Consider the following 26,173-nt stretch of genomic DNA (forward strand, 5'->3'; position numbering starts at 1 on the left):
GGCAACCCCTCTCTTACGCCAAAACTCAAGCTGTTTCAGCAGGATTGATCAGTCTAGTGTCATAAGTCAGCCAGGGCAGCCTGCATAGCCCCAGAGGGCCTAGAACGCACCTGAAAAGAACACCAAGCACTAGAGGATTCTAAAAATCCTCAGCCAGAGAGTACTTATGATTACCTTAGCAGCAGCCGGCTGCAAAGAAACAGCCCGTCAGCTAATAGGAAGAGAAGACTACGGCGCCCATGATGTGGGCGTGGCGTCTGATAGGGCTAAAGAGGAGAGCTTTGTGTATCTCAAGTATTGCTGCCGTGCCAACGGCTAGGGTTCTGGTGTGTGCAGGCGATTTCTGGGTGCAGTGTAAGGTGCTCGTGAATTTTAGAGCAGAGTCGGTTAGTCGGGGGGAGATAGTGGGGTAGGTCTCACAAGGCAAAAGAACCTGGTGTTACATGTCTACCACGGGTCTCTTGCAGACGGGTCCTTTTCATTTTCTCAGTCACATTGCCACCATCAATCCCTCTCTCTCTCTCTCTCTCTCTCTCTCTCTCTGACTATGGGAGGCAAGAGCGAATGAGGACCACGGGCACCCATTTCACCTTCCTTAGTATGTTGGTTGGCAGGATGGGAGGGCCCACAAACCTCACTCCAACGTGCTGCGGTGCTGGGCTCGGCGCTCTGCTGGGCTCGGCTGCGCTCGGCGCTCTGCTAGGATCGGCGCTCTGCTGGGCTGCGCTCGGCGCTCTGCTGGGCTCGGCTGCGCTCGGCGCTCTGCTGGGATCAGCGCTCTGCTGGGCTCGGCTGCGCTCGGCGCTCTGCTGGGATCGGCGCTCTGCTAGGCTCGGCTGCGCTCGGCGCTCTGCTGAGATCGGCGCTCTGCTGGGCTGCGCTCGGCGCTCTGCTGGGCTCGGCGCTCTGCTGGGCTCGGCTGCGCTCTGCGCTCTGCTGGGATCGGCGCTCTGCTGGGCTCGGCGCTCTACAGGGCTCAAGCTCGCGGCTGTGAAGGGTCTCTCCTTAGGGTTCCACACTCACACATTCTGCAGATCGCCTCTGACTCCTCAGTCACACGCAAACATAGAGATAACAATGAACGCACACACCAAACAAAACATGTATGTCCGGAGGCATAGACTCTATAAACAAACACTGTGAGAAAGCAAACACCTCACGCACAAAGTAACACTACAAACATGTGCACATTCGTTCCTCACACACACGCACACAGTGACAAAACGTGGACACACACAGTTATAGAACAAACCTACACACACGTAACTAAAACACACCGCGTTTTGATCATATAGCACTTTGAAAAGTATTGAAGGTTACTCAAGTAAAATAACCTCTATCATGTCACGAGCTACCGAAGCTAAGGAGTACATATTACTGGCCTACTATCATAAACATTCCTTAAAAAAAGAACTCGCCCAAAGTGGACGTCTTTAACATGACTGAATGGCGATATGGCGGTGCGAAGAGAGTAGGCGCTACGCCACATACAATTCACATTTCAACCTCAACGTGTCCTCGGAAACGTGCACAGTGTATGCCAGGCTCTTTGTAGGCTGGGCTAGAGTATATTGCAAAAAAAAAAACGTCTGCGCGGTTCTAATACATGCGTGAGTGCGCGTTTATACGAACGCGAGTTTCGAATTCTGATGCCATGTTCCTTTATTGGGCCGCATTTATTTTCCCTACACACTCGTGGTGTTACAACGGTTGTCATTCTTGAGAAGACAGCGCCATCTGGTGGTTACGTGTGACTCTGAATTACACATGCTTACAATGATGAACACAATCTAGGCCGGCGCATATTCCGGAGCAAAGCACGCAGGGGGCGCAAATAAAAAGCAGAGCATGAGTGTACAGAACCGAATCCTCAGGGAGCGCCTGCACAGCGTTCCCGCCGTTCGTGTAGAGACAGGGACACAATATAGGGAGTCAGAGGACCAAGCCCAAAGGGAGAGCGCATATACACCACTAAGAAGGTGAGCCTGGGGTGGCGGCATACCTGCCTACATTTGAAAATAAAAAACTCTGAGATGTATGCCCCGCCCACAACCACACAAGACTCCGCCCATTTGCACACACACCCCGCCCACATGTCAAAATGTGCAGTTTGCACTTTATAGTGGAATGCAATACATTTAGTTAAATTGGCTTTTCAGAACCACCCAAACTGCATAGGACGAATGACATACGCCTGCCATAAAATCAATACACACACAAAACCAAGAGGCGATATTTTCTTCAGTGTTTTTGAAAACGTTAACATATGTGCATGTTTTAAACTCCAAGAACCAATACAAAGGTTTCCCCTGGAACTTGCAGTACCGAAATGAGATTCACTTTAGTTGTTTGTCATCAGGTTATATAGTGCACTAATGACGTCTCTAGCCTGCAAACCTGACGAGTCTCCGGAGAAAACCCCCAGGTTAGGCAGGTATGGGTGGCGGGTTCACTGATATCGCTGAACAAATGCAAGACATGTTCAGCCCTGAACATATACACAACACTACCCCGAGTGCACAGGGACTGCAAATACAGCAGTGAGCACTTACTTTCTTGTACAACGGGTGGCAGAATGGGAGCACATATACAACTCTGAGCACACAAGGAAAACGTGCCAAATTCAGACCGCCAACTCCTCCCTTTGCCCCCTTCAACTAATCCAGAACAGGACTGCAAGACTTGTCATTGGCCTCAAGTCCAGGGACTACGTGGCTCCAGCCCTTAAATCTCTCCACTGGTTCCCGGTGCAAGGACAACCTGCAAGGACTGCAAGGACACGTTCAAGACCCTCTGCATCATCCACGAGGCTTTCTGGGACCTGGGACCCCACTACATCCACTCTTCATCCCTAAATACCTCTCTTCTAGAGCCCCGCGGATCTCTACTTCTAGCTCTCTGCAGAACAGACGTTTTTCCAAGCAGAGAGGCGGGGGTAGATCTCTCTCCTATGCAGGTGCCTCCCTCTGGAATGGCCTTCCTGCCCCTCTCAGACTCGAGCCGGACCTCCTTAAGTTCTGGAAGCTCCTCAAGACCTTCCTTTTCTCTCCTCCCTTACCCCTCCCCAGCTAATGTCCCCTCTTCCATAGACCGGCTGCCTGGTTCCTTCAGAGTCTTACAGGACACCAGGCCCTCCTAGTCCAGTCTACCCCTGCAGTGGTCCCCCCCCTTACTCCCCCTTTTATCCTACACTTGTCCTTCTGGGTCCCTGCCCCCGCATTAGCCTGGCTGGGCCTGCACCCTTTAGCCCTTCCAGCCCGTTATCACGCTCTCAGTTCGTGGACCCTTCCCCTACATTCTCTGCTTTCCCCTGGCTCTGTCCACCTGGCCTCCCCCTGGCCCTCCCCTTCTTACGGGCCCTTCCGCCCGGACCTGTACTCCCCGCCCCCTTCTCTGCACTTCTCTTTACTGCACTTGCACGATCAGAATGTCACAAGGCCTAATAGGATCATTATTGTTTGCCCTTGTTGAGCCTCAAAACACTTGTGTATAGGCGCCTTATAAATAACCACTAAATACACATAAGTAAAGATGCTCTGCTTTGAAGTGTGAAAGAAAACCCCACGTGTGACCTGTAAAATGTGTCTGCCTGATAGCAGTGGCTTGTGGCGGTGCTGCTGCGCGGCGTGCTACTACTTACTGACAGCAGGCCATGCATGTTCGGTACTGTGCTAAACAGTGCTTTGGATACAATGTTGAAGTGGGAGGTTATTACCCCCTCTTTTTTAAGTTTGGAGTAAAATAATTTTTTAGGGAGTATAAAAAGTAAGTCCCATTCCCAGCGGGAGTATTTTATAAATCGAGCAAAAATATATTTTACCTCTTAAACAAAAATGTTTTTTGTAATGAAAATGTCTTTGCAACTAGTTATTCGTGCACATTTAGATACATGGTTTACTTCAGATCAGACAGTAACAGTAGGACAGCTTCCTGTGTCCCTACTACTGATGTGAACATATCTGTGGAGCTGTGCAGGTGACAGCAGAGGGCAGGTTCCAATGTTTACCCATTTCCCGCTGTTTGTTGGAAGTATTTTTACTTTGTTTTTCTATGTGGAGAGTATTCGCCCATTATTAAGGGCATAAAAGTGGCAGATACACCCCTTATCTACATGGCTGACGCTAAACGTCTGTACGTGTATTATTCTATTACCCATGTTCCTGTGTAGCCTGTTTCTCCTTTTTTCATTCCATGGGGGAGGGGAGTAGGGCAGAGGCCAGCACCCGGAGCACCCCTACCACTACCTACAAGGCAGCATGGATGGGAAGCACTCAGGCATCCTCCCTTACATGCGTATCTCCATTGTTTAGTCCTTTCCTGCACCACTGCTACCATCCCATGAAGCCCAGAGCAAGACTGAAGAACTTCCAGGTAGTCCCGCCCAGGGCACTCACCCTCATTTACAAGTGCCTGTCGCTCCTACCAGCCTTGCCTATAGAACCTGGCAGTTTGTAGCCTGGCGTATGTGCTCTCGGAGCCCAAGACATCTTCACCTCACTAGAACATTTCACAGAAAAGGGGGTTGGACTTTCACTGCAACATAAGGACAGCCACCTGGCCCATCCCTCCCTACTTCCCCTTTTTTTCTCTATCCGTGTTCCCCTTTCACACAGTCTATGTTGGATTTAGCCACTAGGGTTGGCAGACCCCGATTTAATTTTCTGGAGTTCATTTTTGTTTGTGTGAGAAATTATGGGTTTGCACAAAAAGACTAGAAAACAAAAGACCGAATGCACAATTAGTGTGTACTTGGCCTGGTTGAAAAGACTGAATCCCAAAATACCGCACAAGTGTAGCAGGGTTTGCAGGGGTGTCCCCCGCATACATTATATATGTGGCAGGGGATAAAAAAAAACAAAAAACAAATTGAGTTACAAAATGCAAACAAGTGCTGTTCACAATTTAGTCATTCGATCTTTTGGTACCTGATTTTTTAACGTACATCCAGAAATTATACCTACTCGGGCAATACAAGCACACTACAAGCGTCCACTTGAGCACATCTCAAGTCCATCACACCACCTTTAGTAATCCCTCTTTGTCGCTCTGAACCTGCGCTCGAGTACATAGTCCCTTCACCTTCAAACATATTAGAATTTTCCCTCCTCATTTCTGCAATGCTGACCCACTTTGGCTTCATTGACATGCACTCAAGCTATCACAAACACTGCACTGCTTCCTTTTCACCTGCCCTAGAGCCCTTTGAACCCTCTTATTTTATATGCACCCTCTGTGCCCCACTGCTTTGCCCTTTCCCCTTTCGCCACAGCAAGGATACCTCACGTGGGGGCACAAAACGTCAAGTTCCAGACAATCCTCTGTGCTTTGAGACCATACAGCAGGGATTTCCTGCAGTGCCACACCCCCCTGTTCTTACTTGAGATCAGGGGCAGAGTTGCCAGATTTTCAGGGACGAGAGAACTAGGGTACACCCTCCATTTTGAATGCACCAATGGTCCCCGATTGCTACAGGTTCGTCCCGGTGTTACACTTACCGTGGGTCTTACATAAAATATAAAAGCGCAAAGCCACAATATCCGAGGAAGCCAGTGGTTTTGAAACCTTAAATCGGGGCAATGAACTGGGAAACTGCACGTTAAAACGTTTTCTCAGCTTGCAGACAAGATGGATGACCCTACAGTAGCCACACAGGCAGTAATGAGCAACACAAAGACAACATAAGAGGGAGCCTGAAAAAACCCTATGTACCTGCACCTGTGGACGACACTCCACCGAGAGGTCCAAGGACCACTGTAAATATGGTTCCTGTTTAATTCATTTTTAAAGTTTTGTTCCTCGCCCAACGTGCAGTAAAACCGACTTGAAGCACAGGAGAAGGGGGAAAGGATGACAGGAAATAGAAGGTACCGCGGGCCGCTGGGCAGCACTTACCTGAGATCGGCGGGGGGGCAGAGTGAGGGAGGAGATGGCAGCCTCCCACTATGAGGAGACTAAGGCGGCGGGATTACCGTGCGGAAATGCCCCTGTTTTGAGCCTCCTCATTGGCTGGGAGGCCAACAACCTCCCCTCGCTGGGTACTCATATTTTAAACATTTTTTTTAAAAAAAACCTTTATTTAATTACGCTTGACGTTGCAATTGAAGGGTAAGCAGTGGGTGACAATCAGTTACAGTAAAGGCAGATATAAACAGTGTAGGACAACATCAGATGGGACCGGAAGGCCTACATAACAGTAGCTAGTCGCTAAGCATACATGGCACGGCCCTCCAAGCCCTCTTTCAAGTAGGTTTGTTGCAAGGGGAGGACTGCACAGAGGAGGAGCCGTCAGACTCAGTGGATATAGATGAGAGATAGGAGCGAAACCGGGGCCACACATCCCTAGGTCGGGTCGTTGGCGGCAATTGAGGTGCCCACGCCTCTTCTGTGACGGAGGTTCCAGGTAAAGGCAGAGTTTGAAACATTTATTTATTTTAATACATTTTTATTCGTTTTCAAAACAAACACAAAACTTCACCCCCAAATCCCCCACTCCTCTCCCCCCCCCTGCCAGAGGATCTGCGCTATATAGTGCTTTGCATTCAATATTCTCAATCTAGTCACATAATGTCCAAAATCCGTATCCATTGTGGGCACCATTGCAACATATTATCGCTTTGTAAATATCCCAAGACATCCTCCCAGTTCCGCTTAAAGGAAGCTTGCTCCCTTTGGACCAGGTTGGTTGCCCACTGCAGTGAAATAAAGTTCCATACCTTCTGCAGCCAGTCTAGTTTTGTAGGTGCCTGTCTTTTTTTGGGAGAATATTTTCTGTTTCAGGTCCCATAGCCCACATAACCACACCCCAGTTTCTGTTGACCCAATGTTAGAGAATATCCACCCCTATCTGTTTTTGCACCTCCCCCAAGTATTATCTAATGGCCGGGCAATCCCACCAAAAATGTCTCCAATCCCCCTTAATCTTGCAACCCCTCCAGCAAAGCTCCAATACTATTGGGTGCATAGTGTGAAGTTGCGCGGGAGAGTAATGCCACTGAAACATCATTTTGCACTACATTTCCCTCGTTTCAATGGAACCAGAAACTTTAGGAATTATTCCCCATAGGTGTTCCCATTGTTCTCTTGGTACCATTTTACCCAACGTGGCCTCCCATTTTTTTAAATATATTTCCATTGTACTAAAATTGTACCCTCATTTAACATTTCATCTAGGTTCGAAATCAGCTTTCTCGAGCCTGTGTGGTTCGTGATGTACTTTTCGAAGAGTGTCAATTGTGGCGTGGCCGCTGCTTTGATCTTCGGGTTTATTAACCAGTGTCGTAGTTGATTATAGTGGAATCTGTCCTCCTCCCCAAGCCCCAGATCTCTTTTGCAATCCTCAAACGTTCTAACACTCTGGCCCTGGAACATATTGCGTATTTTCACACAGCACGCCTCCCTCCAGGCTCTGAAAGCTTCTGGTTCCAGACTCGGAGGGAACTCCGGGTTCCGGAACATCGGAAGAAACAGGGAGGGGGATGTACACAGGAGCCTTTCTTTGATTGCTGTGTCCCACACTTCGATAACCAGACCCATGATTTTAGTAAATTTTACATTAGGGGGCCTAAGATTCTGATCAGACCAAAGGAGGCCTGAGAGGTGTGTGTGCCTGAAACCACCCTGTCTTGTCCTGCCCATATCTTGTCCCCCCGTAAGCCATTCCTTTATGACCTGCAGTTGTGCCGCTTCATAATATCTATGAAAGTGGGGGAGCCCCAAGCCTCTCCAGTGTTTTGGTGCTGTGAGGGTGGTCAAGGCAACTCTGGCTGGTTTGTTTTTCCAAATGTAAGTTGTTATAAGTTTTGTAAACAAGCTAAAGAAGGATTTGGGTACATGGAGCGGGAGTCCTTGGAAATAATATAATATTCTGTATAGGAGCATCATTTTTTACTACCGTCGATTGTCCTAACCACGATGTCCTAGACGGATTCCATCTTTGCAGGTTAGCTTTCACCCTGGTGAGTAGTTGTGGATAGTTAGCACTGTACATTTGTTCCAGAGTTTTTGTTAGACCTACTCCCAGGTATGTTATACCATTCTCCGTTAGAGACAGCTGCATCGGGGGTCTCAGGCGTTTCAAGGTCTCAGGGTCCACTGACAAGTTCAATATTTCTGATTTAAACCTATTTATTTCCAGTCCGGAGACTGCCCCAAATTCCTCCAATTCCGCCATCAGAGTGGGTAATGACGATCCTGGCTCTGTTATCGCTACGAGAATGTCGTCTGCGAACAACATTGTTTTGTTCGTCCCCTGCCATTCCTATGCCTTGGACCTGATCTGAGTCTCAGAGACGGGCCAACAAGGGTTCCAGATATATAGCATACAATTTAGTGGACAAGGGGCAACCTTGTTTAGTACTCCTTTTTATAGCTATGTTATTCGAAAGAGCACCGTTGATGGCCAATCTAATTTGTGGTCTGTGGTAGTTTGCCTGGACCAATTGAAGGAACCCCATACCGATCCCCATACTTTCCATGGTCCGGAATAGGAAGGATCATTCAATTCTATCGAATGCCTTTATGGCATCCAACGATACCAATATCGCTGGCGCTTATGGTGGCAAAACCTCTGGTTGTTATCAAGAGTCTGTCTCTGTGGAATAAACCCTGACTGGTCTAGGACTGTTAATTTTGGCATTACCTCCATTAAACGGTTCACCAAGTTAATATTTTGGCATCCGTATTGATCAGCGCTATCGGTCAGTATGATCCGGGAGATGTCGGGGCTTTGCCTTCCTTGGGGAATACCACCAGTTTAGCTTCATTCATTAAATTCAAGATCATGCCCTTATATCTGAATGAATTAAAAAGCTCCATGAGGCGTGGCATCAAAGTGTCCCAATATTGTTTATAGAAACTAGCGGGATAGCCGTCAGGTCCCAGCACTTTGTTTTTGGATTGAGACTCAATCAGTTTCAATAACTCTTCCTCTTGGATTTCCCCCTCCAGCTTTTCCCTTTCTTCCTGCGTGATGCGTTTCAGGGGGACCTTCTGAAGACATTCCGCTTGCCTTGCACCACCTGGGTTGTAAAACACGTATAATGAAGTGTATAAGCCCCTATATACCCCAGAATCCCCTCATTAATTGTCTCTTAACCCTCTTCCTTATTTTGTTAGTTTCATTGTTGTGCGGGCCCGGATTCTATCTTTTAATTGTCTGGCCAGCAGCCGATCGACTTTATTGGTTTTCATGTAGTAATGCTGCTTCGTAAGTAACAACGTCTTTTCTGCATATTTCTTGCAAAGCGTTTCCAGTTGGCCTTGGAGATGTTTCATCACCCTCTGCAATTTCCTGGTGGGACCTTAGCCATCTCTCCCTGTACGTCTTATAATTTATTTTCTATTTACCCTCCCGTATCCCGCTTTACCTGTCCCGTTCCGCCTTCATAGCTATCAGGTGCCCTCTCAGGACGGCTTTAAAGGCATCCCATACTGTTTCAGGGGCCATGTCTTGGGCGTCGTTCTCAGCAAAGCATGTATCTATTTTATCTTTAATTGACATGGTTAGAATCAGGTCTTGAAAGAGGTCTGACGGGAAATGCCATTTTCACATCCCTTCCAAAACTCTCCCACCCCCATTTGCATCAACAGTGGGGCGTGATCCGAGAGAGATATGGTACCCAACTCCACCCCCCTAGCTCTTCCTGCTATGAGCGTGGTGACCCAAATATAATCAATCCTTGATAGTGATGCATGTACGTGGGAGTAGTATGTGTAACCCTTGGCCTGCCCCTTGACCGCTCACCAGATGTCAAGAAGGTCCAGAGTGGTCATTTTTAACTTGAGGGATTTAGATGGCGCCATTATGTGCTGTATGGCCCATGTGCTCCTATCTTCTTGGGTGACCCACGCCAAGTTGAAATCTCCCACCGGATAATATCCCCATTGGCAAACCCCACGAGCTGCGACAAAACGACCCTCAGAAAGCCACCTTGACCCACATTGGGTGCATATAGAGTCGTTAATGTATATGTTTGTGTTCCCAATATGACATTCAGAAACAATGATCGGCCCCCGGGTCTCTTCTACTGTCAAGAACCTGCGCAGGCAGCCTATCATTTATCGCTATGAGAACCCCAGCCATTTCATCAAATGCATTGGCTTGGTATAAAAGGGAACAGCCCCTCATTATAAGCTTCCCTTTATCCTTCTTCCTGATATGTGTCTCTTGATACATCAAAATATCCGGTTTTGCTCCTTTCAAATATCCCTCTAATTTCTTCTTCTTAACTGGGGAATTCATCCCTGTGGGTCAATACTTTAATGGTCTTCATAGCAATTCCATGTCCCATTGCGTCCCCTGGGCCTTTCCCCCAATTTTGTTACTGATATTCGTGTCCCTTTTTTCGTGGCCCCTCCCCACAACTTTCACATGTTTCCGCCTAACTTAATGTGACCTAACTCGTACACCCCACCCCCAATTTAACTCTCATTCCCTGAGGGGGGCCAAAGTTCGGAGGATCGCCCAGGCGGAATGCCCAACACCATTGGCCCCCAGAAATACCCAGAGAAGTGTTGTGGGCAGTCCTAAACCCCACTGACAGATTCCAAGCAACCAACCACTACCAAGTGGCCCATTCGGCTGTCAATTTACTTGAAGTCGCGTGGTTTCTCCACCCCTGTTGTCCTGGAGAGACGCGGCATGTTGTTGCTCTCCCCCCTTCAATTTCAGACCCTCGTTCCCCTTTGTGCCTGGACGCCACCTGTTTGTCGCATGGGTGGAAAATGCACTATTGCTCTGGTCCCTTTTTCATTTGCCATTGTCTTTTTTAGTCGACTGTTTCCATTCCCATGGTTTTCTGCCCCTCCTTTCCCACCTGTCCGTCTTTCTGCGATGCCTCAAATCTCGCTTTATTCTTCTTGCATCTGTAAAATCTCTAATCCTTCGTCGAAAGTCGTTAACCGGTGTTGCTTATCCACCCACTCAAAGAGCAGACCAAAAGGGAACGTCCATTTATATCTTACTTGTTTTTGTGCCAAGAATCTTACTACCGGGCCCATTGCTCTCCTCTTTTGCACTGTTGACTGGGCTAAGTCCTGATATAGCTGTACATCCGAGCCATTATTACTCAACGGGCCCGAGGTTCTTGCAGCCCTCAGCATTGACTCCTTCTGAGTGCATGATGTAATTGCCACCAGCACATCCATCGGCCGCACGCCCGGTTCCATTCATAGCGGACCTACCCTATGTATTCGATCTATGTTGATAGCTTCATCATCCTCCCGTAAGAGAAGATCTGGAAATAGGTGTTGTGCAGTAGCTTTTAAAGATTTATCAACAACAGATTCTGACAAGTTCTTGATCCGTATGTTGGACCTACAAGAAGGGTTCTCCAAGTCTTCACATTGAAGTACCAAGTTGTGTAAGATGCGGGAGACGTGTTGCTGTGCTTCATCATTCTTTTTTAAATCCTCCGCTATATCTTGAAGTATTCTTCCCAATATGTCCACCCTCTCCTCAAGTTTTGCCACGTCAACCTTCACTTCCTGCAATGATTGCTTGATCTCAGTCTTTAGTTGGGGAAATTGCTCTTGAAATTCCTTAAGGCATAGCTGAAAATCTTCTTTCTGTACAGCCATTTTACCAGTCTCTTAATTGGTCTGCCTCTGCGCACTCCGTTCCGCCTCCCCTGCTGTGGACTGCAGAGGCGTCTCTGTGGCCCAAAGTTTCTTGATGCTGTTGTCAGGACCATTCTGTAGATTTTTCAGGGCCCCCGCTGGTGTTTCCCTCTAGTCTTGGACATGAGCATGGTTGTCTGACTTTTATGGGTTAGCAGCTTGTCAGCTATTTGCCCCATTATCTCTTCGAGTGGTGGTATTATTGTGTGTTATTGTAAGGTGGCTTGCATATTGCTGGTGACCCTTAGTACCCCTATCTGGGGCGCCTCTGCTCAGCCAACCTTTACTGATGGGAACCAACACTCAAACTCCTTTGGATTATGGAGGGGGGGGGGTTGATGGGCTACCCCTGTAGCGCTTGCTACGTCTCCTCTCCAGTTCTCCCACTTGGGGATAGAGCGTTTATGCCTCACCTGCAGTGCCCGGCCCCTGCTTGATGTGAACTGAATCTGGGGGATCCATCTGAGTCCCTTCTCCCATCTCGGTGTTCTACTCCTCCCCCGATAGTTATCCTGTCCACTGCGGTAGCTTCTCCTGCTGTTGTTCCCGCTACCCAGCTTTAGGATTGCAGTCCCTGGGTCCCGGTTGCTGCCATCTTGAGTGTGGGTTGACTCAGATCCCCCGTTACGGTCTCCAACACTCGCTCGCAGCCCTACTGAGGTCGAGGGGGGTGTTTCCACCTTAGGTTAGGCAGGAATTGCTACCCAGACCCTTTTTCTATTTCCTCTCGTTTGTCCGTGGGGTGGGCTCGCCTCCTTTGCTTCTGCGTCGCAACTCTCTGCCACGCCCTTCTCCAAATCCACACGCGTTGTCCGCCGCACAGGTCTTAGTCCGGCTGCAATTCCAGGTTGTTACAAGATCGTCTCTCTTAGCTTATCCCCCTTCCTGCAGTCACAGTGTCTTCAATCTATGCTTTATGATGCGGCCTGGTGGGGACAGAGCGGTTTCACACACGTCCCATTCTGCCGGCCGCCATCTTGGAATGCGGGGTACTCATTTCAAAGTCACAATGCATGTCTCGTTACTAGCCTCATGCTACTGCAGAAGAGCATGGTTACTAGAACGCTTCCAGGATTTTTGTTTCAAGAACCTTTCGATTAACGTATAATCACTATGATGCACAGATTTGCAGATATTTAGGAAGGGCGTCCCTTTTTGTTCTGTTTCTTTTGGATGTTTACCACGCGGAGGAGGGGACAGGTGAGCCCCACGGAAGATTATAATAATAATAATTTAGCATATATATATATAGCGCTATGAACCCTCAGGCATCTGAGCACTGCTTATTATTACCCACGGTGTGTGGTGCTCATTTATCGACCTAGGAAGGATGAAAGGCTGAGTTGGGCCCCGCCGGGATTCCAACCTGCGTCAGCAGGCTCTGCATAGATGTCAAAGCGAGCGCTCCACCCGCTGTGCTATCGGACCCACAGAACACAGAAGCTTTCTGCAACACATATGAAAAAGGAGTCATCCATGCCTTTTACCAAGGGGGGAGATTTTCTAAAAGTTCAGAAACGCCCGCCTGCTTTGCGAAAATGCACAAAAGGTTGAAACGGGGCATGAAGGTGTCCCTGCTTTGTCGATTGGGTTGCTGGATTCTTTTTGCACAAGTGATGGGATGCACTGGTGTATTTCATCACTTGTGCAAAAAAAATGCAGAAACCTAATCAACAAATCGGGGGCTCATTCAGATGCCCCTTTGTGCATCTGAGCAAATCAGGGGGGCGTTTCTGCACTTTTTAAAGCCAGGGCGCAACTCTCGACCGAGTGAAATCACAGGAATGGTCGTAGTTTCTTTTTAAAAATCCATGGAAGCATAACTAGCAAAGAAATGAATGCCATTGTCTTTATTTGTCAAAGCAGATTATTAAGATCGGGCCCATGTATTACAGCCAATGGCTGGGCCATTGTAGTCTGCCACGCGTCCCAGGGCTGGAGGCACCAGCGATAACGGGCCATGTAAATGAGCGCCAGTAATGATCACCGTAAATCACTCCATGGAACGGCGCCCGCAACCTATCTGTGCCAGTAATGGTCACTGTAAATCACTCCATGGAACGGCGCCTGCAACCTATCTCTGCCAGCAATGGTCACTGTAAATCACTCCATGGAACAGTGCCCACAACCTATCTCTGTCAGTAATGGTCACCGTAAATCACTCCATGGAACAGTGCCCACAACCTATCTCTGTCAGTAATGGTCACCGTAAATCACTCCATGGAACAGTGCCCACAACCTATCTCTGTCAGTAATGGTCACCGTAAATCACTCCATGGAACAGCGCCCGCAACCTATCTCTGCCAGTAATGGTCACTGTAAATCACTCCATGGAACGGCGCCCACAACCTATCTCTGGCAATAATGGTCACTGTAAAATCACTACAGAAAGCTGCGCACGCAACCTATCGCTGCCAGCAATGGTCACTGTGTAAATCACTACAGAAAGCTGCGCACGCGACCTATCGCCGCCAGCAACGGTCACCATGTAAATCATCACTTTTATGAAGATACACAGTAGACTTTGCAAGCACTGCCGCCGTAAATTACTTGCGTGATTTGAGCTCCGCCCACAATCAGTGGCAGATTTAAGGCAAAGGGCCCCGTGGGCAGCACCTGACACAGGGCCCTAGGTGGGTGGGTCGAGGCGGTGTAGCTTAGGGTGTACAGGCTGACCGGGACGACAGGTTTTAGGTAAGTGTTTGCTAGTGTGCCTGTGTGTATGGAAGGGGACAGTGTTTGTAGTAGGGAGGGGCTGCGGAGAAGGAGTGTGTCTGCGTGTGTGTTTTTATGTGAGGCGGGGGACTGGGGAAAAGTTGTGTGTCTGAAGGTGAGTATGTGTGTGTGAGGTGGGGTTAGAGCAGGGCAAAGATTGAAGGGCAGTTCAAAGGGCAGGGTGGGGGAATTGATGTATTTCGAATATTAAGCGCACAAAATCAGCTGAAGAAAATTGCTCTTTATTAGCGTGCCCTTTAATATTCGAGATTATCACATAGAACCCAGTTATTCTGCACACCTCTGCCCCCCCCGTAACCCAACCCACCCCACTCTCTTTGGCAGGGTCGGATTGGGGAACTGGGGGCCAGTTTCTGGCCATGCCTGGGCCGGTTTGGAAAAATAAAATTGAACAAAATATATTTTTTGTTTTTCCCAATTTTTATTTTTCTTCCAAAAAGCCTTTCATCCATCTTAGGTCGATAAATGAGTACCAGCACAGGTTCGGTGATACTGTATGCATATTTGTTCTATAAAAAAAGAGCTTAAGCGTAAGTGCTATACAATAACATATTATCCTTTGGCCTTGGACGTCTGCTTGGATTCACAGTACTTGGGAACAATGCTATTTGAGGCCACTTCCTGTTTTGACAAGGGGTGAAAGGTTGTGTTTCATCGCTTCCCGGGATGTCACTTTGGGGTGGGGTCAAATGACATCACTTCCGGGGATGTCATCAGAGGTCTAGGGGCCACTTTATTTTGGGTGACCGGGCCTTTTTCTTGTCCCAGTCCGACCCTGCTCTTTGGGACCTGCTGACGTGCCTGGAGAACATGCAAGTGACAGCAGAGCCCTGAATGCATTCCAACAACAAAACCTAACATAACATCAATGACAAATATAACACGCTACTGACTAAGCCACAGGCACCTAGGGAAGCTTTTACCAGGTCAAGGGATTGGCAGATTGCTTAGTTCTACTCCTCGCCACCGGCAGATACATGGTGCATATCAACCATTGGCAAAGACAACGTTGGGATCTCCCTTCATTAAGAATTATTTCAAACAATGAACACTGGCTAGTCACTGCAAAGAGTGACTGGAAAAAACACTAAAAGCAAAAAATGGTAGTTCATTATTTTGTGGGCAATTTACAAACAACAAGTAAGCTGCAGTGTCCATATAAATGCTAATCCAGCATTCTCTCTCTCTCTATCTCGCTCTCTCACACACACACTCTCTCACACTCTCTCTCACTCTCCCCCCTCCCCCACTTCCATCCCTCCCATGCACGGATTTAGTGTAAAGCAGAATGGGAGCAGCAGCAGCAAGAGGCTTCCCTGGGGTTGCTTGTGGAGACCTGCATTGCCATTGCGTGTGTCCTGCAGGAATGCTGCATCCACACTGGGAAAGCATTGCTCATATAGGCACCGGCCAGGGAGACACAAGGAGGATTTGCGTGGGGACGCTCGGGATCTGACCAACCCTGTAAGGGACCAACGAACTGCGCTCAAGGGTCTAAAGCCACATTTATTTTCTAGTCTTGGTTAAAGTGTTTGTCGTGCATGAGGCCATCCCCAACTCTGAGCAGGACTGGACAAAAAACCCCAAGTAACAAAAAGCACATGTCCCACCAGCAATACTGTGTAAGTTAATAGGAACCTGTGCAATTTCTCTTGTGAAGAACATCCATTAGAGTGTGGGGCTATATCTCTACTATTAATCAGAGATGGCGGCGACGATACTGACTTGCTCACCCTGAAGCCCCTCCAAAAGGTATAGAGGCACTACATTGAGAAGAGAGCCGAGCACACTGAAGTACATCTCATTAAACATCCCAGCATTAGTCAGACATTCACGCACACTTATCATCATGATAGAAACAAGACCAAAAGTATTGGCAAACATTACCATATTACACACAAAGCAATTAGTCATATAAAAAGCTTCAGGTGGCGAAATGAACCAGCGGCTCCCACATCAGGTCCCTAACTGCCTAGGAACAGGAAAGGTCTATGAAAGTCTTTTCAGACTCGGCTTCTGCCACCCCCAGCATCATCAAATGTGGAGTACCACAAGGATCCTGCATTGCGCCCACCCTCTATAACCTCTTCACTAGGCCTCTATTCAGCATCCTGGACTCTCTGTGCATTTCATACACAAATTACGCAGATGACACACAGGTGCTTATTCCCCTCACTGGCAACTACAAAGAGGACCTGATCACCCTCACCACCATATACTCCACAATACAGTCATGAGTGGCGGATAACTGGCTCTGCCTTAATAGTGAGAAAACAGAAATCCTCCTAATTGAGTCACCAACCTCTCTGGGCAACCTGGACCGGCAATACCTGTCCTTTACTATTGACAACATCCTCATCAAGGTATCCAATAGTGTTAAGACACTTGGGCCCTCATTACGATACCGGCGCTAAACCTTGGCGCTATTAGCACCATGGTTGGTGCCGGTATTGTAACGTGTCCGCCATGGTGAAATGGGGAAATACCGCCCCATTCCAAGGTTGGCGGGGCGGTATTTCCCCATGGCCCTTCCCCATTCCCATTTTTGCCCCATAGGGCATAATGGGAATGGCGAAGGCGCTAAGTACGGTACCGCAAATTGCGGTACCATACTTACTGCGAAGGTCCCTTTGCGGGTCCCTACTTTAACGGCTGGTCTAGACCAGCCGTTATGGTCGGGTCCCGCAAAGGGACCTCGTAATTAGGCGCTAATGGGTTAACGGCGCCGCAGCCTTTTATGGCGCTGTTAACCCATTAGCGCCAGGGTCGTAATGAGGCCCTTGGTGTTTACCTTAACTCGGACCTGACCACGGAAAGACAGGTGAACGCGTTTGCCTCCTCTTCCGCCTACTATTCCAAAGTCCTCAATGCAGCCAGGCCTTTCTTATCCCGTCAGAACTGTCTCACCATAGCTCGGGCAATAATTGGATCAAGGTTGGACTACTGCAATGCCCTCCTCGTAGGGACCTTGTGTAAGAACCTTACTAAACTCCAACTGGTGCAAAATAACGCCCTCAGAGTGGCCACGGGCACATCAAGGAAAGATCACATCTCTGCAGTACGGAGACAGGCTCACTGGCTCCCAGTCAAAGAGCGAATCATCTTTAAAACTCTCTCACTTACACATAGATGCCTTCCTCGCCCAAAGAATCATTAAGCACACCTCCACAAGGCCCCCAAGAAAGAGCTATGCCAACACGATCATCACTCCCAAGTCACTTAAAGTCCGCGCTGGCGGGGTCTAGCTTTCCCACACTGGCCGCTTCTCACTGGAACGCCCTGATCGAGTGCCACCAAGCTTTCCGTAAAACCATCAAAACCAAGCTTTTTGTATAACTGTATTCCCTACTGTCTAGTGATTATCTGATGTGCTACTGATTGAGTGCCCACCTGATTGCTTTTTTCAGTTCACCTACCTTTCATGTTACCAAGTCATTGATTTTCTATGCTCCTGTACCTAAGAGACCTATTCAGTCAGCTATACTCAATCAATTACACTTTCATGTAAGATTTCTTGTAACAGCGCCTCGATGCCCCTGGGCTGTAAGTGCGCTAAACAAATGCAAATAAATAAATAAATAAATAAATAAATAAATACACTCTATGTCTAACAGAGGGTAAGTATAGCTTCTCTATGGGGACCTTCTAAACCAGGGTCAACTGATGAAAGAAACGTATATATTTAGAGCACAGACCATCCACCCTAATTGGAAAAAGAGGAAAGAGGCGCTATAGTCTGATCACTTGAATACAGACTGGACTGTTATAACTGATCCCCAACTCTGGGTGGGACTGGGGGAAAACACCAGGTAACAGAGAGCAAATGTCCCACCAGGAATAATGTGTACATAAATATGAATACATTCTAAAATATTTCTTTTTTAAAACATCCATTAGACTGCTGCTATATCTGTACTATTAACCCAAGAAAGCAGCAATGATATAAACTTATCTCCCTGATATCTCTTGGCATCAGTGAGAGGGTTTTTGCTGTAAATATATATAACCCTAGCATTAATTCTACATCCAGCCAATGACCAGAGATAAGCACAGTTCAACATTATATGGTTTTAGCCATTACTGCCCAATAAAGAGCATCACCATATAGCACAGATGGCCAAAAAATACCAGACAATAAGGCAGCGCTACATGGGGAAGATGCCACGTCCCCAGGAGACTGCCAGAAGCTTAAGGAGAGGGGCTGGCAATAGGACGTCAAATCCGGAACAGGGGAGTGTGGGGACAGTGACATGTCAGGTGATGTGGGGAGCATTGCAGAGGGTCGAGGTTCTGGGAAGGTCAGCTTTAGGGGAGGGGAGTCATGTCAGATGATGTGGGGAGCACTGAAGAGGGTCGAGGTTTGAGGTTCTGGGAAGGTCAGCATTATGGGAGGGGAGGAATTCAGATGATGTGGGGAGCATTGTTGAGGGTCGAGGTTTGAGGTTCTGGGAAGCTCAGTGGGAGGGGAGGCATGTCAGATGATGTGGGGAGCACTGCAGAAGGTCGGGGTTTGGGGTTCTGGGAAGGTCAGCAGGAGGGTACGCATGTCAGATGATGTGGAGAGCACTGCAGAAGGTCGGGGTTTGGGGTTCTGGGAAGCTCAGTGGGAGGGGAGGCATGTCAGATGATGTGGGGAGCACTGCAGAAGGTCGGGATTTGGGGTTCTGGGAAGGTCAGCAGGAGGGTAGGCATGTCAGATAATGTGGGTGGGGAGCATTGTTGAGGGTCGAGGTTTGAGGTTCTGGGAAGGTCAGCGTTATGGGAGGGGAGGCATGTCAGATGATGTGGGGAGCATTCCTGAGGGTCGGGGTTTGAGGTTCTGGGAAGGTCAGCGTTAGGGGAGGCATGTCAGATGTGGCATGCACTGTCGAGGTTTGAGGTTCTGGGAAGGTCAGCATTATGGGAGGGAGGCATGTTAGATGACGTTGGGAGTACTGTAGAGGGTCGAGGTTTGAGGTTCTGGGAAGCTCAGTGGGAGGGGAGGCATGTCAGATGATGTGGGGAGCACTGCAGAAGGTCGGGGTTTGGGGTTCTGGGAAGGTCAGCAGGAGGGTACGCATGTCAGATGATGTGGAGAGCACTGCAGAAGGTCGGGGTTTGGGGTTCTGGGAAGGTCAGCGTTATGGGAGGGGAGGCATGTCACATGATGTGGGGAGCATTGTTGAGGGTCGAGGTTTGAGGTTCTGGGAAGGTCAGCGTTATGGGAGGGGAGGTATGTCAGATGATGTGGGGAGCATTGTTGAGGGTCGAGGTTTGAGGTTCTGGGAAGGTCAGCGGGAGAAGAGGCATGTCAGATGATGTGGGGAGCATTGTTGAGGGTCGAGGTTGGAGGTTCTGGGAAGGTCAGCGTTATGGGAGTGTAGGCATGTCAGATGATGTGAGGAGCGCAGCAGAGGGTCGAGGTTTGAGGTTCTGGGAAGGTCAGCTTTAGGGGAGGTATGTCAGATGATGTGGCGAGCATTGTTGAGGGTCGAGGTTTGAGGTTTTGGGAAGGTCAGCTTTAGGGGAGGCATGTCAGATGATGTGGGGAGCACTGTTGAGGGTCGAGGTTTGAGGTTCTGGGAAGGTCAGCAGGAGGGGAGGCATGTCAGATGATGTGAGGAACACTGTTGAGGGTCGAGGTATGAGGTTCTGGGAAGGTCAGCTTTAGGGCAGGGGAGGCATGTCAGATGATGTGGGGCGCACCCTAGAGGGTCGAGGTTTGAGGTTCTGGGAAGATCAGCGGGAGGGGAGGCATGTCAGATGTGGCATGCACTGTCGAGGTTTGAGGTTCTGGGAAGGTCAGCATTATGGGAGGGGAGGCATGTTAGATGACGTTGGGAGTACTGTAGAGGGTCGAGGTTTGAGGTTCTGGGAAGCTCAGTGGGAGGGGAGGCATGCCAGATGATGTGGGGAGCACTGCAGAAGGTCGGGATTTGGGGTTCTGGGAAGGTCAGCAGGAGGGTAGGGATGTCAGATAATGTGGGGAGCATTGTTGAGGGTCGAGGTTTGAGGTTCTGGGAAGGTCAGCTTTATGGGAGGGGAGGCATGTCAGATGATGTGGGGAGCATTCTTGAGGGTCGAGGTTTGAGGGTTTGGGAAGGTCAGCTAAAGGGGAAGGGAGGCATGTCAGATGATGTGGGGAGCACTGCAGAGGGTCGAGGTTTGAGGTTCTGGGAAGGTCAGCGTTAGGGGAGGGCAGGTATGTCCGGTTCTAGAGGAAGAGACTGCAGGGTTTGCAAGGCACGCCTGATCCTGGAGAAGGAGCGTGTGGAGGAGCAGGGGTGGAAGAAGTGCAGGGGGTAGCCGTCTCTTAGTGAGCCTGTGGAGGACAGCGGTGTGAGATTTTAGGGTAGTGAGTAACCGACCACAGAGATCCAAGGCAGCACATTCTGGAAGGGGAGCAAACGCTAGCGGGATTGGTGAGGTGGACACGTGCTCGGCTGGTGAACAGTAGACTCACGGTGAAGCTGCTCGTCTCCCTGAAGTTGCTGTCGATGTAGATGCGAGTGCGGTCATATTCCGAGAGGGCGGCGCTCTGCACCATAGACCTGCAATTCAAAGCAAGATACTCAGGACAGGGCACGGAGCAGGGTCACTTTCTCTAGAGTTCAAGATCAGTTCCATCTCACTACAGAAAATGAATGCACTCTTTCCCCAGTTCTCAGTGGCCTCCTGCCCACTATTATATGCCTGCACTGCTAACAGTGTCCGTGCAGACTGCGGCTTTCAACCAAGCACCAATGAAAGGTAGGGCTTTCCTACGCCACCACTATCATCAAATCCAAAGGCCAGAACAAGAAGTGCACAACCACAACCAGCGATCCATGTGGCTGGAAGTGCACAGCACCACCGCACACACCACATCCGTCAAGGCCAGACCAAGCAGTGCACAACGACCACCAGCAATCCATGTGGCTGGAAGTGCACAGCACCACCGCACACACCACATCCGTCAAGGCCAGACCCAGTATTGCACAACCACCACCAGCAATCCATGTGGATGGAAGTGCACAGCACCACCGCACACCACATCTGTCAAGGCCAGACCCAGCAGTGCACAATCACCACCAGCAATCCATGTGGCTGGAAGTGCACAGCACCACCGCAAACACGACATCCGTCAAGGCCAGACCCAGTATTGCACAACCACCACCAGCAATCCATGTGGATGGAAGTGCACAGCACCACCGCACAACACATCTGTCAAGGCCAGACCCAGCAGTGCACAACCACCACCAGCAATCCATGTGGCTGGAAGTGCACAGCACCACCGCAAACACGACATCGGTCAAGGCCAGACCCAGTATAGCACAACCCCCACCAGCAATCCATGTGGCTGGAAGTGCACAGCACCACCACACAACACATCCGTCAAGACCAGACCCAGTAGTGCACAACCACCACCAGCAATCCATGTGGCTGGAAGTGCACAGCACCACCGCACACAACACATCCGTCAAGGCCAGACCCAGCAGTGCACAACCACCACCAGCAATCCATGTGGCTGGAAGTGCACAGCACCACCGCAAACACGACATCCGTCAAGGCCAGACCCAGTATTGCACAACCACCACCAAAAATCCATGTGGCTGGAAGTGCACAGGACCAACGCACACACCACATCTGTCAAGGCCAGACCCAGCAGTGCACAACCACCACCAGCAATCCATGTGGCTGGAAGTGCACAGCACCACCGCACACACCACATCCATCAAGGCCAGACCTATTATTTCACAACCACCACCAGCAATCCATGTGGCTGGAAGTTCACAGCACCACCACACACAGCACATCTGTCAAGGCCAGACCCAGTAGTGCACAACCACCACCAGCAATCCATGTGGCTGGAAGTGCACAGCACCACCGCAAACACGACATCCGTCAAGGCCAGACCCAGTATAGCACAACCACCACCAGCAATCCATGTGGCTGGAAGTGCACAGCACCACCACACACAACCCATCCGTCAAGGACAGACCCAGTAGTGCACAACCACCACCAGCAATCCATGTGGCTGGAAGTGCACAGGACCAACGCACCCACCACATCTGTCAAGGCCAGACCCAGCAGTGCACAACCACCACCAGCAATCCATGTGGCTGGAAGTGCACAGCACCACCGCACACACCACATCCATCAAGGCCAGACCCAGTATTTCACAACCACCACCAGCAATCCATGTGGCTGGAAGTGCACAGCACCACCACACACAGCACATCTGTCAAGGCCAGACCCACCAGTGCGCAACCACCACCATCAATCCATATGGAACGAAATGCAGAGCCCACCCCCCCCCCCAATTCATTACCATGATGCTGCAAAGCTGGGAGTGTCCAGCACCACTATCAGATCATGCAGGCGGGAATACACACCATTAACACTGGGCACTAAAACGGGCTATACTTGGCACTACCAACCAGCATGGAAGGTGCATAGCACCATCAACAAGCCTTAGAGTAGCACAGCACTGCCCCTAAAACCTGGGACTTGGAATGCACAGCATTACCAAAGCGCCTAGTGGCTGAAAATGCAGGTCACAACCACTGGCCCCCCACAGGCAAGAGATGCACAGCACTTTCATTCAGTCCATTAAGTGTTATCCGCTCCTAGGGCAGGTTGGGCAGCGAGGGCATTAAAACTCCACCCTGCACCTCCTACCCCAGTGGCCAATCCAATGACTGGCTCTCGCAGCACTTCAGATCACTGCAGAAAGTGGAAGGTCCTTAATTCTATTAGACAGCCTGCTCAGTGGGGCAGCGATAAGTGTGGGCAAATCCAGCATGAACAGGGGAGGTTCTGGTGTGCCAACTGATTGGAATGTGGAAGAACAAAGGGTGCACGTGTAGAATGCCCTGGGGACCTGTTCCAGGGCACACAGGTGGCACATACTCCTTCTCAATGTAGGACACGTCTGATATAGACCCACTGTTTGTCCAAAATGTCTAGGTGGAAGAAAGACTTTGCTCTGCTGTCCTTGGTAGTGTAGGGACTCAAGTCCTGAAACCCCCTCCGCTTGTGGGTCTGTGGCAGCTGAATGCGTGGGAGCACGCTACTCCGCCTTGATCGCACCCCGACTCTGGGGTAAGAGCAGATTTTCATGCGTCACTGGGTAAAGGACGCTGTTGGGTGAGGGCAGAGAACCAACCGAGAAAGTGGAGGGTTACTCATGTGCTCTGGAAGTTGCGCAGACCCCAGCCGCGCAGGCGACAATGCATGCAACACTCGACAAAGCCTCGAGAAAATGAGGAGTGTGTGTCTACCCTCAAGAGGAGAGCACCCCCTCAAAAGGCGCATGACAAAGCCGGCCCAAAAGAATAATGAGTGCAATCGGTTATATAACCTTCCACTTGTCACAACCCGTGTGCATGCACCATCGGCAGCCTCTTCAGAGGCTTGCCCATACGCTCATCCGCGCCACACAGCAGCCTCTTCAGAGGCTTGCCCATATGCTCATCCACGCCACACAGCAGCCTCTTCGGAGGCTTGCCCACACGCTCATCCGCGCCACACAGCAGCCTCTTCAGAGGCTTGCCCACACGCTCATCCGCGCCACACAGCAGCCTCTTCAGAGGCTTGCCCATACGCTCATCCGCGCCATACAACAGCCTCTTCGAAGGCTTGCCCATACTCTCATCCGCGCAACACAGCAGCCTCTTCGGAGGCTTGCCCCATACTCTCATCCGCGCAACACAACAGCCTCTTCAGAGGCTTGCCCATACTCTCATCCGCGCCACACAGCAGCCTCTTCAGAGGCTTGCCCCAACCTCTCATCTGCGCCACACGGCAGCCTCTTCGAAGGCTTGCCCATACTCTCTTCCGCGCCACACAGCAGCCTCTTCAGAGGCTTGCTCATACGCACCACACAGCAGCCTCTTCGGAGGCTTGCCCCATACTCTCATCCGCGCCACACAGCAGCCTCTTCAGAGGCTTGCCCATACGCTCATCTGCGCAACACAGCAGCCTCTTCAGAGGCTTGCCCATACGCTCATCCGCGCCACACAGCAGCCTCTTTGGAGGCTTGCCCCATACTCTCAGCCGCGCCACACAGCAGCGTCTTCGGAGGCTTGCCCATACGCTCATCCGCACCACACAGCAGCCTCTTCGGAGGCTTGCCCCATACTCTCAACCGCGCCACACAGCAGACTCTTCAGAGGCTTGCCCATACGCTCATTCGCGCCACACAGCAGCCTCTTCAGAGGCTTGCCCATACTCTCATCCGCACCACACAGCAGCCTCTTCAGAGGATTGCACATACGCTCATCCGCGCCACACAGCAGCCTCTTTGGAGGTTTGCTCATACTCTCATCCGCGCCACACAGCAGCCTCTTCAGAGGCTTGCACATACGCTCATCCGCTTGCCCATACGCTCATCTGCGCCACACAGCAGCCTCTTCAGAGGTTTGCACATACGCTCATCCGCACCACACAGCAGCCTCTTCAGAGGCTTGCACATACGCTCATCCGTGCCACACAGCAGCCTCCTTGGAGGTTTGCCCCATACTCTCATCCGCGCCACACAGCAGCCTCTTCGGAGGCTTGCCCCATACTCTCATCTGCGCCACACAGCAGCCTCTTCAGAGGCTTGCTCATACACTCATTCGCGCCACACAGCAGCCTCTTCGGAGGCTTGCCCCATACTCTCATCCGCACCACACAGCTGCCTCTTTGGAGGTTTGCACATACTCTCATCCGCGCCACACAGCAGCCTCTTCGGAGGCTTGCCCCATACTCTCATCCACGCCACACAGCAGCCTCTTCAGAGGGTTGCCCCATACTCTCATCCGCGCCACACAGCAGCCTCTTCAGAGACTTGCCCATACTCTCATCCGCGCCACACAGCAGCCTCTTCAGAGGGTTGCCCCATACTCTCATCCGCGCCACACAGCAGCCTCTTCAGAGGCTTGCCCATACTCTCATCCGCGCCACACAGCAGCCTCTTTAGAGGCTTGCCCATATGCTCATTCGCGCCACACAGCAGCCTTTTCGGAGGCTTGCCCCATACTCTCATCCGCGCCACACAGCAGCCTCTTCAGAGGCTTGCCATACGCTCATCCGCGCCACACAGCAGCCTCTTCAGAGGCTTGCCCATACTCTCATCCGCACCACACAGCAGCCTCTTCAGAGGCTTGCACATACGCTCATCTGCGCCACACAGCAGCCTCTTCAGAGGCTTGCACATACGCTCATCTGTGCCACACAGCAGCCTCTTCAGAGGCTTGCACATACGCTCATCCGCGCCACACAGCAGCCTCTTCAGAGGCTTGCCAATACGCTCATCCGTGCCACACAGAGCCTCTTCAGAGGCTTGCCCATACTCTCATCCGCACCACACAGCAGCCTCTTCAGAGGCTTGCACATACGCTCATCCGCGCCACACAGCAGCCTCTTCAGAGGCTTGCCAATACGCTCATCCGTGCCACACAGAGCCTCTTCAGAGGCTTGCCGATACTCTCATCCACGCCACACAGCAGCCTCTTCAGAGGCTTGCACATACGCTCATCCACGCCACACAGCAGCCTCTTTGGAGGTTTGCCCATATTCTTATCCGCGCCACACAGCAGCCTCTTCAGAGGCTTGCCCATACGCTCATCCGCGCCACACAGCAGCCTCTTCGGAGGCTTGCCCCATACTCTCCTCTGCGCCACACAGCAGCCTCTTCAGAGGCTTGCCCATACGCTCATCCGCGCCACACAGCAGCCTCTTCGGAGGCTTGCCCCATACTCTCCTCTGCGCCACACAGCAGCCTCTTCAGAGGCTTCCCCATATGCTCATTCGCGCCATACAACAGCCTCTTCAGAGGCTTGCCCATACGCTCATTCGTGCCACCATACTCTCATCC

At 50.4% G+C, this 26,173-nt stretch overlaps 1 protein-coding gene across 4 annotated transcripts in view; it reads right to left on the reverse strand.

Annotated features, from left to right (window-relative positions):
- The window catches only part of LOC138491262 (inositol polyphosphate-5-phosphatase A-like), a 705,879-nt gene that overhangs the window by 357,834 nt on the left and 321,872 nt on the right, over window positions 1-26,173 (reverse strand). For all 4 annotated transcript variants that reach the window (XM_069617676.1, XM_069617677.1, XM_069617675.1 and 1 more), the window contains one exon: window positions 20,795-20,882. In XM_069617676.1, the coding sequence (XP_069473777.1) occupies window positions 20,795-20,882 (88 nt within the window). The remainder of the gene's footprint in view (window positions 1-20,794; window positions 20,883-26,173) is intronic.

The sequence above is a fragment of the Ambystoma mexicanum genome, chromosome 10 (assembly GCF_040938575.1).
Source record: "Ambystoma mexicanum isolate Mex_15411 chromosome 10, UKY_AmexF1_1, whole genome shotgun sequence".
NCBI classification, from domain to species: domain Eukaryota; kingdom Metazoa; phylum Chordata; class Amphibia; order Caudata; family Ambystomatidae; genus Ambystoma; species Ambystoma mexicanum.